The sequence below is a fragment of the Abramis brama genome (genome assembly GCF_963993115.1).
Source record: "Abramis brama genome assembly, chromosome: 24".
NCBI classification, from domain to species: domain Eukaryota; kingdom Metazoa; phylum Chordata; class Actinopteri; order Cypriniformes; family Leuciscidae; genus Abramis; species Abramis brama.
This window is the reverse complement of record NC_139986.1, coordinates 21,791,852-21,804,980: the sequence shown is the minus strand read 5'-3', so window position 1 is coordinate 21,804,980 and position 13,129 is coordinate 21,791,852. Positions and strand designations below refer to the sequence as shown.

The 13,129-nt window shown below is 35.5% G+C and overlaps 1 protein-coding gene across 2 annotated transcripts in view; it reads left to right on the top strand.

The window, feature by feature from the left end:
* col11a1a (collagen, type XI, alpha 1a) overlaps positions 1-12,915 on the top strand; it is a 70,291-nt gene extending 57,376 nt beyond the window's left edge. For both annotated transcript variants that reach the window (XM_084102568.1, XM_084102567.1), the window contains 16 exons: positions 87-140; positions 248-301; positions 1,035-1,088; positions 3,449-3,502; positions 4,396-4,503; positions 5,081-5,134; positions 5,271-5,324; positions 5,839-5,946; positions 6,768-6,821; positions 7,748-7,783; positions 7,875-7,928; positions 8,029-8,275; positions 8,767-8,879; positions 9,989-10,057; positions 11,455-11,688; positions 11,778-12,915. In XM_084102568.1, the coding sequence (XP_083958694.1) occupies positions 87-140; positions 248-301; positions 1,035-1,088; positions 3,449-3,502; positions 4,396-4,503; positions 5,081-5,134; positions 5,271-5,324; positions 5,839-5,946; positions 6,768-6,821; positions 7,748-7,783; positions 7,875-7,928; positions 8,029-8,275; positions 8,767-8,879; positions 9,989-10,057; positions 11,455-11,688; positions 11,778-11,924 (1,494 nt within the window). In that variant the 3' untranslated portion in view covers positions 11,925-12,915. The remainder of the gene's footprint in view (positions 1-86; positions 141-247; positions 302-1,034; positions 1,089-3,448; positions 3,503-4,395; positions 4,504-5,080; positions 5,135-5,270; positions 5,325-5,838; positions 5,947-6,767; positions 6,822-7,747; positions 7,784-7,874; positions 7,929-8,028; positions 8,276-8,766; positions 8,880-9,988; positions 10,058-11,454; positions 11,689-11,777) is intronic.
* Positions 12,916-13,129: the final 214 nt, after the last annotated feature.

The window sequence follows — 13,129 nt, the reverse complement described above, 5'->3', positions numbered from 1 at the left end:
TATTTGTTAAGGGCATTAAGGATGAATTCAGTTTAAAGTTATTAATATGCAACTGTGTTAAACCTGTTTTCAATCTGTTACTATAGGGCCCTGTTGGTTTTCCTGGAGACCCTGGTCCACCTGGTGAGCCAGGTGTTGCTGTAAGTAGCAAAATGTAATTTGCAGGGTTAATATACTGCAAGGTGTTTGCATGTTTTGTCAATTGTCAGTTTATCTGTCTCTAAAATTTTGTCTATAACATTATCAGGGAATAGATGGAGGCCCAGGAGAAAAAGGAGAGGATGGAGAGTCTGGTCAACCTGTGAGTACTAATAATATTTAGGCGCAATACCTTTGACTATAGTTTTTATAAACTGCATTTATAATTTCCTGCTGTATGCATACTTTGTCATTTTATTCAGGCAATAATTACTCAAAATATGATGATTTAAATTGCAGAGCACTGTGTTTTCCTCTTGCATAGGTATATATACAGTACAAATAGATTAATAAACTGTAATTGGATATACAGAAGTCAAACATAATTGTCTGAGCAGTGGCAGCCCATAAACTGAAATCCTTATTAACATTTACTATAGTAATTTGGATTTTCCAGTGCAGGACAATTGGTTAATTTACCATTAAATTCAATGTATCTGAATCTCTAGGTTTACTAATGTGAATGTCTAGCCTTGAGAGTCTTTGTGCGAGGCCCATTTATAAGCTACAGTTCTATGAAAGTTTAATGAGGGGAGGTTTGTTTTGAGCAACACACTTTCACAGAAATGCATACAGCTTCTGATTAGAAGTTTATCATTTTAAAATCAAATAATCACACAGCTGAATAATTTTGCTAAATTGTATCCATCCCATGTCTGTGTGCTTTTGAAACCCCTGTGTTTCTTAAGTGTGTTCAGTTAATTTCACAAAATTGGTTAAGGTTGGCAAGGCAAAAGAAAGAATGTTTAGTTATAAACCTAAAGTCTATTATCTAAAATAGGTTGGTTCAGTTGTTTTCTGTTTTTGATTCATTTTCTTCCTCCACTCTATTTTAGGGGCCTCCTGGTCCTTCTGGAGAAGCTGGCCCACCTGGACCTCCTGGCAAAAGAGTATGTATAGTCGTCATCACTATTATACTTTAAGCAGTGCCAGTTTATCTCTGGCAAGGATAACAAACCTTTTTAATTATACATTTTTTTCCAAGGAGAAGGACAAACAATTTTTCTCATTAAGAATGGAACACATACTAAAACTTATATTTATTATTTTGAATGAAGATTCTGACCTGTGTAAAACAGTCACCATTTTTGTTAAAGACTGGTCCTCATCAGCACGGATGATCAGTTGTTTTTCACCCAGGGTCATATCGCTCAACGGCAAAGAGAAAAAACAAAGTCCTTCACAGGGTGATGAATAGTGCATACTAAATCATCAGTCTGAAATCGAAAACAGCGTTTTAATGGCGTCAGAGCCAGAACTCATTTCCTCCACTGTAGTCCTACATCTCTCTCAGGATGAAAGAAGAAAATCAGTCAAGACGTTATATTGATCCTGGGCCTGTTTGAGTGACAGTGATGAGGGGACGGCGGTGTAAAGGATGTTACAGAGTAAGAGGAAATATAACTGTCACATTCAGGACAGGAATTGGAGATCTTCTCCCACTGCCACATCAAAAGAAATTTGTTCAGCCAAATGAAACCTCATCGCCTTGCAGAAAATAGTGTTGTTTCAATGGTCACGAAAATAACTCATGATTTTTCAGAAGAGGGAAAAAGTTAACTTTTTCAATTTATATTGAATTGAGGGAGGTTTCACAGCACTCCATTGAACTACCAAGCGAAATATAATTTCATTTTGCACCAGATCAGTTTTGCTGCGTTTACACTGAACTTGCAGTTGATCGTTTGTGATCTTCATTGATGTATAATGTCATATAATTGAACATTTTAATTTTACTTACCACATTTTAATGGAATGAAATTCCATCTTAATATTCTTAACCTTAGTTTAGCTAAAGTTAACCTATTTTGTGTAATCGGCAATGGTTGACATGTTAGTAGGTGGCTCTTCACTGTGGCCACATGTTTCTGATGTTTTGGACCTTGTTTTTATTTAGTGTACCAATTTTGACCAGATCACATGGGACGGATGTTAATACCAAGTGTAAACAACTGCTGGACCCCCTATAGTACCTTTTTGGAGCCCCTCGGGGCCACAAACTGTCCTGCTATAAGGGAAGCAGTCCTGGTTGAATTTTATAAGCCAGCCCAAGCAACACTGTGCTATCCTATTATTCCTCCATAAAGCTTTATGGCATCTTTTTGCACAGACATCCATTATTCATGCAAAATGTGGAGAAAACACCACTCGCTTTCCCAATATGCTTGATGGAGCTCTCCCAGGGAAAATTATACACCCTATCAGCATACACGGATAGCAATGGCTGACGAACTGTGGATAGAGAAACTGCCATTTCATCAGCAAAGGTGTTTTAATCCTGCGAGAGGAAGACGGTCGCAGGAAGACTGATCTTGTGGAATTAAGTCTCCTGCATCAATAATTCTGTCTGGAGCTTATTTTGCATCAAACACAGAGACGTTCTGCTTTCTCAGCAGTTTACAGACCGCAGTTGGAAATGAATATGGAGATTCCCTTGCTTATTCTCTTTCTCTGTTTATTTCTTGGACTCTGTTCAGTCTTGGACCCGTGAGAAAGTCCCTAGACTATTAAGCATCTTGGGAATTATTTAATTTGGTGAAGCTTCCAACTGTCATTAGTTGATTTCTTCCTGCTCTTAATTAAATTTACATATGAAAAATTATGCAGTGGAGATGGAGGTAAATTGTCACACAGGTTTTATCTTGGAGACAAAAGTTAAATTACACAAATGCATATTTTATCTAGTTGGTTCTCTATATGTTGGTATCAAACATCTAGTCCGAACCCTCTTAAATAACTAAAATTCAAATATTTTTCCAAATCTGACATACATTCAAAGGTTCAAATGTAATATAATGAAGGTAGATTTTAACTGAAACATTGAACTCTGTTGCAAGAGCAAGGATATTTTTCATAAATGTCAGGGCGGGGCAAGTTGTCACATGTTGTATTATCTTGAACATTTTTGCTGTTTCATCATGAATTTTTTGGGGGTTTTTTATTGATAATATAGTTTTCAAAAAAATTAAAAAAAATTCAATAGGCAATGTTTTAAGGAAATATTCACTGGATTAAAAAATTTGACAACCAGCCACGGTCACTTTTACGAATATCAATGAATGTACTGTATGCTCACACAAAAGACCTTCGAAAAATGCAAGTGGATCCATTCGCCTTATCGCCTATTAATAGCCATCAAGCAAGTTCCCCCAAGTGCTACCATGATGTCTCACTGTGACCTTTTCCCCATTTGTTTTTTAGCCCAGCAGAGAAAAATGCTCAAATACAATGTCCTTTTCTCTGTCCGCAGGGACCCCCGGGGACCGCTGGAGCTGAAGGCAGACAAGGAGAGAAGGGCGCCAAGGTAACGTATCATTCCAAATCAATTCAGCCCAGGCACATACTGCAGCCTCCACTGCCATAATTAAAGCACAGCGAGCCATGGGAGAAAGAACATCTCTGACAGAGTGACTCTCTGTTAATACATGTGGATACATTGTCACTGAGGGACTGAAGTGTGTAGGTTGTTTTAGCTTTAGTTCATCAACTGAACCCCTGTGATCTAAATTGCGTAAACATACAGAGATGTATAATGTAATGTTGTTAAGGGTTGTTATTATATTATATTATATTATATTATATTATATTATATTATATTATATTATATTATATTATATTATATTATATTATATTATATTATATTATATTATATTTAGGGCTGTGCAACGATTAATCGCATCCAAAATAAAAGTGTGTGTGTGTACTGTGTATAATTATTTTGTAAATATAAATATACACACATGCATGTATATATTTAAGAAAAAAATTATATATATATATATATATATATATCACATAATTAAAATAGATATATATATATATATACACAGTATATACTTGCAAATATTTCTCAAATATACATGCATGTGTGTATTTATATATACAAAATAATTATACACATTACACACACAAATATAATGTAAACACAAACTTTTATTTTAAATTTGATTAATCGTTGCACAGCCCTTATTATATATTATATTATATTATATTATATTATATTATATTATATTATATTATATTATATTATATTATATTATATTTAAAGTCTCTTATGCTTACCAAGGCTGCATTTAATTAAAAATACAGTAAAAACAGGTGTGTTTTTTTCTTTTTCTTCATCAGTGATATTTCGGTGGGCATTTCATGATGCATTATATTATCATTTCTATAATCCTCTCTTCTCCTTATTTTTAGGGTGAGGCAGGATCTGAGGGTCCACCAGGTAAAACTGGACCAGTTGGCCCTCAGGGTCCCGCTGGAAAGCCTGGTCCTGAAGGTCTACGAGGAATCCCCGGTCCTGTGGTGGGTCCCCATGTCACTCATAACCCTAATAATTCCTCCATTATACATACACATAAATACAATGGCCCCAAATAGTTTTAGAACACTTATGATACACTCAAAGTACTGTGAATTTGAAACCAGGTAGCATCTGCAATCAAATGATGCTTGACCTTTTCTCTAAACTTTCTCTAGCTTTGCTCGTGAATATTTATTGTGTGACATGGCATTTGCCCAGTAGTTCTAACAGATTACTACTCGCCACTGCCAATGCTTGGTGCTTTTGCGTGGTCTTAAAGTTATTTGTGAAACGATGATTCTTTCCGTTGCAACGGCATTCATACACTTTTAAGTATTCAAATTGAATATCTTAAATACATACACAGACACACAGGGATAGAATTATATGAAACACCTCAATTCACAGAATAATAAATCACCTATCTGTATCTTTCTCTTGTATATATTTCTTGTCTATTTGATAATACTTTTTAGTATCTGGGCTATTAATCATTGTCCAGCCCAGAGTAAATCAATGGCAGACCATAAGCAAAAAACAATGCAATAATGGCTTTTGTAATTGGATGGATTTTCACAGGGTGAACAAGGACTTCCTGGTGCTGCTGGACAAGACGGCCCTCCCGGACCAATGGTAAGAGGAGAGACCCCATTCCCTTTGCTCGTTCTTTCTGTCAACCTTTTATCCTCTCTCTCTTTTCTGTGTGTGCTTGTACATGTGGGTATATGTGCGCAAATTGAATTCTCACTGTTGGTTCTCTGATATTTAGGGACCTCCTGGCCTCCCTGGCCTGAAAGGAGACCCCGGCTCTAAGGGTGAGAAGGTGAGTGACATTCTATTTCTTTTCCTGACATTTTTATTAATGTGCTTTCAAAGAAGCTCAAGGTCAAAGATAAAGACTAGACTAGGTCACTCCATTCCAGGAAGCCAAGGGAAAAGTTTCAGTATAATATACATTTTATTTTTTTAGACATTTAGGAATCCTTTCTGAAGTGCTTACTGGTTATTTTCTTGGGCATTTAATCATATAAAAAAATATAATTTTTTTTGTGTGTCAAAATTTGTGGGTTTTATATATATATATCGATTCTCTCTGCTTTTATCGTTATAGTTGTGGTGTGGACTCTGCTATTCTTTTATATATATATTTTTTTTTATTATTATATCATTATCATTATAGTTATCATACTTGGTGTGAACGGTCCTCTAGTATAATGTAAATTTATATTCTTTGATGGTTTGGTTATGCTTATATAAACATTAATTCTTTGTACATTTCGAATATCATCTGATGTTCTGATCTGTGACAACTGCTATAATATGCGTTTTTCTTCCAGGGTCACCCCGGCCTCATCGGCCTCATCGGACCCCCCGGTGAGCAGGGAGAGAAGGGAGATCGGGGTTTGCCTGGTCCTCAGGGATCTGCTGGCAGCAAGGGTGATTCTGTGAGTCACTAATGATTTATTTGTCCTTTACCCCACCACACAACAAATGTCGTACCTCCAGCAGCGCACCTATCAGGATTTCTCCTCCTGTAATGCTTGCAAATTAAAGTAACGACCGACTGAAACAATAACGTCTGCACTTATTGCATCTGTGTACATCATCATAATCGTGTTATGGATGAAGCTGTCATGAAAGGTTCTCGGAGCCAGCAGTAATTCTATTACACCAGACGTTCCCATCAAACACCAGTGCGATTACATTTTTTCACAGTCAAACTGCGAAATGTTTGTCTTTCTTTGCCACGTTGAAGAACCATGCAACACATATCCAGTGTAATCAGCAAATATATAGAAAACCTTTAAAAGTTGATTGAATAATCAATTAGAATTTGTATTGGCCTTTGCTATGGCCCTTGCTCAGTGGTTTAAAGCAATGCAGCTTTAAACGTATCACGATTTAGCTTAATGAAATTGTAGTCTCCCCTTCTGTGAGTTTGGAAAAAAAATCGAAAACGATCCCATTTCACTAACGTTTCCCACTGGACAGATTTGCGATCTGTTGCTGGGTTTAGTAACAGAGGCTGAATTTCTCCCCACAGAATTAACTCAAAAGTCCTTGACGCTAATGAAGTGCAATGATCAGTGTGTATACAAACTAGAGGAATCTCTCTAGCAAAAGAATTGTAATTTTTAAAGACAAATCTTAGAGAGAATATCAAACTCATCACCTCACACAGTTGTTTGAATTTCTGCTGACCAACATCTTTACATATCAATCATAGGAAGTTCTGCTTTCTAACCATCTGCTCTTTAAACTGTAGGGTATCAGTGGTTCTGCTGGTCCGCTCGGTCCACCTGGTCCTCCTGGATTGCCTGTGAGTCTTTCTCTGTTGCTTGCATCTTGCATTCAGTGTTGTGTTATCGTCAAGGTCAAACTATACATGGCACCACGGTGCAAATTGGTGTCACATTGCCTATTTAAAGCCTATTTTTAAGAGAACTATTTTGAGAGATCTTACAGAAAAATAACTTAGCATTAAAAGTAGTCAGTTTTAAACACATCAAATGTATTTCCACTTTTAAAATTATGATTTTGGTCTGCCCCACCTTAGCGGTCTTGCCAATTTTAACTGTATCCACTATTTAAATATATACAAGTGTCTTAGTTTTGACATACACTACCGTTCAAAATGTTGGCATCAATAAGATTTAAAAACATACATGTATATAAAATTGTAATACCAAGGACAAATTAAATTGATTAAAAGTGACAGTAAAGACATTTATAATGTTACAAAAGATTTATATTTAAAATAAATGCGGCTCTTTTGAAGTTTCTCTGAAGAATCTCTCGCACAACTGTTTTCAACATTAATAATAAGAAATGTTTCTTGAGCATCAAATCAGCATATTAGAATGATTTCTGTAGGATCATGTGTCACTGAATACTGGAAAAAAGCGTTCTCATCACAGGGTTAAATTTTATCTTAAAATATATTACAATAGAAAACAATTATTTAACATTGCAAAAAATGTCACAATATTACTGTTTTTGCTGTATTTTTAATCAAATAAATGCAGCTATGGAAAGACTTCTTTAAAAATAAAAAAAACGTACAGACCACAAACTTTTGGACGATAGTGTATGTTGAACTGATGTTAGTTTTATTTTAGAAAAAGAAATTCTCATTCGGTTTTCTAAATTTGGCACAAATTGTAATGTCAACTATATTTACCAAGCTTAATTTTAATCCTATTTTGTAAGTCAGTTTTCACAGAATGCATTTCCATTTTCCTTTAGGGTCCACAAGGGCCAAAGGGATCCAAGGGTTCGTCTGTAAGTACCACTTTAGCGCTGATCAATTTGATACGCTTGTTATAATAATGTCAGAAAACGCGCTCATGATTTTTAAATCATCTTCCTGCAGGGTCCCGCTGGTCAAAAGGGAGACACTGGCTCGTCCGGACCTCCTGGTCCTCCTGTAAGTGAACTTTTGCAAGCTTCGAGGAGCATTTTAGATATTATATATTATATAAAATGCAAGAGGCTCATAGATACACACTCATTTTCTCATTCCGTAGGGTCCTCCTGGTGAGATCATCCAGCCTCTGCCTATGCACATGCCCAAGAAGTCCCGTCGCTCCATCGACATGCAAGCGGACGAAGCCGGCACCATGCTGGACTACGGAGAGGGCATGGAGGACATCTTCAGCTCTTTGAATAATCTCAAACAGGACATCGAGCGCATGAAGTACCCCATGGGCACGCAACACAACCCCGCACGAAGCTGTAAAGACCTTCAGCTCGCTCACCCAGAATTCCCAGATGGTAAGTGAGCAAGGTGGGAGGTAAAGGAGACAGTCTTGAACAGATAAATCTGGAAAACATGCAACGTTCACTGCTTTCCGAGCCACTCAATAGGTATTGGCTGTGCTTCTAAAATTCCAGACCCGTCACTCGGGAGGATTTGAATAACAACAGCAGCCACAGACGGCTAATTGGGAAGATGTTTAGTATTCTGCGGATTCCGGCGGGAGCTAACCTCTCCCTCCCAAATCATGGCTTACAAAATGCCAGCTCTTACACTGACCTTTCAGAGCTGCTTTTACCGCAATAGCATTAGCCTGATATTTTATTTACACAAGGTATTGCCTCTGCTGATGCCCATGAAGAGTGTTTTTTTAGCTGAAGAAAGGAATAAAAAGATAGGCAAAGCTGCGGAGATATCTTCATATATGATCTAAATGATTTCTTGAAGTTTATGCTGTACGTGTCATTATTCTAGAGCCTGATGTCTGATGGGTTTTTTTCTCCCTCAGGTGAATACTACATCGATCCCAACCAGGGATGCTCCGGGGACTCCTTTAAAGTGTACTGCAACTTCACAGCGGGAGGCGAGACCTGCATCTTCCCTGATAAAAAGTCAAATGGAGTGAGTGGCATTCTGAAACCCGCTATGGAAGAGCTAGCCAATAACAGCCAGACATGATCACAACATCTTACCTCTGTCACATACAATAGGTTTCTCATAAAGATCATATGAGAATCAAGCAGTCACTTCAAAGATATGTTTTCTTATTGTGACTGTAGGTTATTGGAGATATGATATTTATATATATATATAGATATATATAGATTAAAAATATATAAAAATAGACTAATTATACATCAAAATAGACTATATTAAAGTTTTTTTCCCCTCACATTTCAACAATAATGACAATAAAGCACATTTCCCCCAAATTCTCTTTATTGTAAAAAGTTTTACTTTTGAATTTGTTTGTCATTTTCAGTATTTTCAATTTCAGCTATGATCCTTAGATTAAAAAAATAAAATAGTGAAACAATAAAAAAACAAAAATTATATATATATATATATATATATATATATATATATATTTCTAATTCAAATTAACAAGCAATAAAACAGATACTACTACAATATATAAATACTTTACAATTTAAATATACGTCATCATAATATATATATATATATATATATATATATATATATATATATATATATATATATATATATATATATATATATATATATATATATATATTTTTTTTTTTATATTACACCAGTGACAATACAGTGGGGGGAAATGTCCATAATTTACAAAAAAATACCACAAACGTACTGTAAAACAACTATGAGGTATTTTGACCTTGGAGTAAAATATGAGTCCAGGACATATTTTTCAAAAGACTGTTCAAGTGTCTTTCCAACACTATCACTATCATGTTTATTTGTGCTCTCAAATCCAAAAGATTAGAAAAATATTCATAATTAGATCACATTTGTGGAAACCTCATTCTCAAGATAGATTAAAATAATCTGCTTTTCTCATGCTGTGTTAAACAGAGCAGTAATTTCAGTGAGAGAGATGTTCATTTCATTCCAGTTGTTGGAACAGATGCTGTATGAAAAATAGCTGGGTTTCATTTTATTTCATTTTCTGCTGAAGCAAGTTTGCTTTTCATTCACAACTATTCACACAGCAAGTCTTTTTCCGTTTTCTTTGTGTCGTCTTTAAGGTGAGACTATCTTCATGGCCCAAAGAAGTTCCCGGCTCCTGGTTCAGTGAATTTAAGCGTGGCAAAATAGTAAGTGCACTTTCTCATCCTTCTTTCATCTACAAAAACATCTTGTCCTTCGAAACTAAGAGAACCTGAGTGTTTTGCCTCATCCTCTTTCTTTACTCAACCATTGGGCAGACACCAGTAAGAGCTCGGCTTTTAAAAGATGCCGTCACCGCAGCCCTGGATCCATCAACAAGCCGAGCAAACCCACAAACACTCATACAACAAACACAACTGAGCACATAGATACACACCGCATTTATATTTGATGCAGTGGAGAGTTATGAAGGCATCGCTGCACCTCTGTGAAACGAAACAGCTTTGTGTTTCTGGTGTCTGTTCCGACTGTTTTCTATTTTGTCAGAAGCGATAGTTTTTCTATTATTCATAGTTCCAACTTTACCAGTTTTAAATCCATTTATTGGTGCCTGTGAAAAGTGACTTGCTTTATCACTTACACACACTTTGTCACTTAACACTTACACAAATCAAGTACTCGAGTAAAAGTAATTAAAAAAAACACTAATAAAATACAACCGGAGTAATTTTCCATATAAAATTATATTCAACCATATCCATTTTACTTGAGTAAAAGTACAAAAGTTCTTGATTTTTGTATTCAAAATATAAAGCACTTATCATTGAACCATGTTTATTGTATATTCTATCCAGTACGCATTGCATTTATTTTATTACCAAAACTTATTATACATCAAAACATTAACACAAGTAAAATATCACAAACCTGAACAAGTTAAAAAAAATATATATATCATATAGTATTTTAAAAATGAGGGAAAAACTAAATTTGTGCAAATATGTGGTGAAAAAATGAATAAAAATACAATTTACAGATGTCACGTGGTGCAAAATGAGTTATGCAAACGTACTAGTTTTATATCATTTAAACTTTCTACAGCAGTGGGGAAGATGCATGGGCATTCATTTGCATAATTTTAAGCTTGAAAACCAAACGTAACATTAAACGCATGGATAATATTTCATTATTTTTTCCTAATCTTAAATAAAATTGCAACTTAACACAACAAACCTGGACATATTATATTATATTATATTATATTATATTATATTATAATATATTATATTATATTATATTATATTATATTATATTATATTATATTATATTATATTATATTATATTATATTATATTATATTATATGTTTGCTTACAGTAACAAAAACAATGTTACTGGAATGGATAATCACCTTTTTAAAAAAAGTCATGCCTATTTTGTGGTAAAATCATTAATAGGGATAAAGTAAATATAATATCTGCCTACTTGAATAGGTCATAGAAACTTTATTCTTTTTTGTGAAGAAAGATTATTGCTGAATGAAAAAAATATAATTATTCTTATTATTATACTTATATATATATCATTTTTGCTTTCACCCTCAAGCTTTCATACGTGGACGCAGAAGGCAACCCGATAAACATGGTCCAGATGACGTTCCTCAAACTACTGACAGCCTCCGCCAGGCAAAACTTGACCTACAACTGCCACCAGTCGGCCGCCTGGCACGACGCCACTACGGACAGCTACGACAAGGCACTACGCTTCCTCGGCTCCAATGACGAGGAGATGTCATACGACAACAACCCCTTCATCACGGCCCTGTCAGACGGCTGTGCGGTAAGACCTCCGTCGTAGATCTGTACAAATCAATTAGTCATTTAAACACGTGAACACACAGTTCTGATGGTCTTGTTCTCGTCCTACAGGCGAGGAAGGGCTACGGAAAGACAGTTCTGGAGATCAACACTCCCAAAATCGATCAGGTTCCGATCGTCGATGTGATGTTCACTGACTTTGGGGATCCCAACCAGAAATTTGGATTCGAAGTTGGTCCAGTCTGCTTCCTTGGCTAAAAAACACAGACAAAGAAAAAAAAAATCAATAACTTGGCAGGGTAGGACGGGTTAGCGCACGAGTCAAGACTTTTTTCTTGACGTCATCAAACCATCGAGCCCGTTCCTGCCACATGCAAGTTTTGAATTTAAAAAATGGGGTAGCGAACACGTCTTGCCATTTATGTATGTATTACCCAGGAAAATACTTGTTGCCCTTGTAGGGCAAGGATCACATGACATGATACCTGTTATGGAACGAAAAGGTGAAGGACAACGTCAAGCCAAGGCAAACGGTGAACCTGGGAGGTCCACGAGTCGGAGAAAGGGAGGACCTCTCATCCGGAGTCTATCGGTGCAGTGCAAACAAATAAATTAAAAAAGAAAAAAAAAGACGACAACAATGGTGCTTGTTCAAAATAGAAAAAAAGAGGTGCTATGAGGAAGAGGATGTATTTTAATAAAACTGTAATTATTATTTTGTACATTGTTGATGTTTCTGAATCCACTTTCAAAACTTGCATGTGTATCACAATTACATCTGGCTCTTAAATTCCAAATCCCTCACAAACGTTTATAAGTTATAGAACTGAATAAATAAAGAATTAAATAATGATATTTTGTGGATGAATACTGTGTACTTATTATTAAACAAATAAAAGACAGCATTCAAACAGTTCCCTATTATTAATTGTAATGTAAGTCCTTTGTATATATTGAGCATCCCGAAATCGCTCGCAGTTCGGCCCACTGGACACCTATAGAGGAACATTCAACAGCACATGCAACCTGTGCTTGATTTAAGTAATCTTGCCATTCGCTTTAATTTAATTTTTGTTTGTTATTTGTTTGTTTTTTCAGTTGTAGGTCGGTCGTATACCTCAATCTCTCTTGAAAAAAACCATACCGATGCAAGTATGGTGTGCCCTGTATATACCTTGGTTATACAGTTAAATTTATATATTTTGGGTGGGGATTTTTTTTTTTTTTTTTTTTATTAATGGGAAAAATACATATCTGTTAGGCCTCTTTTTGTTCAAAACCTTCTGTGAATTCAATGATAAGGCCTTTTAGGTGACCCATTTTTGTAACTAAAATGAGAAATTGTTTTAAATGTGCTTTTTATGGTTCATTTCATTATTAAAAACTGGATTCCAACCAACCATGAAACTGAGGTGTGGATTGATTGTTTGTTTGCTTAGTCAGGTCACATGGTTTTATTGTCT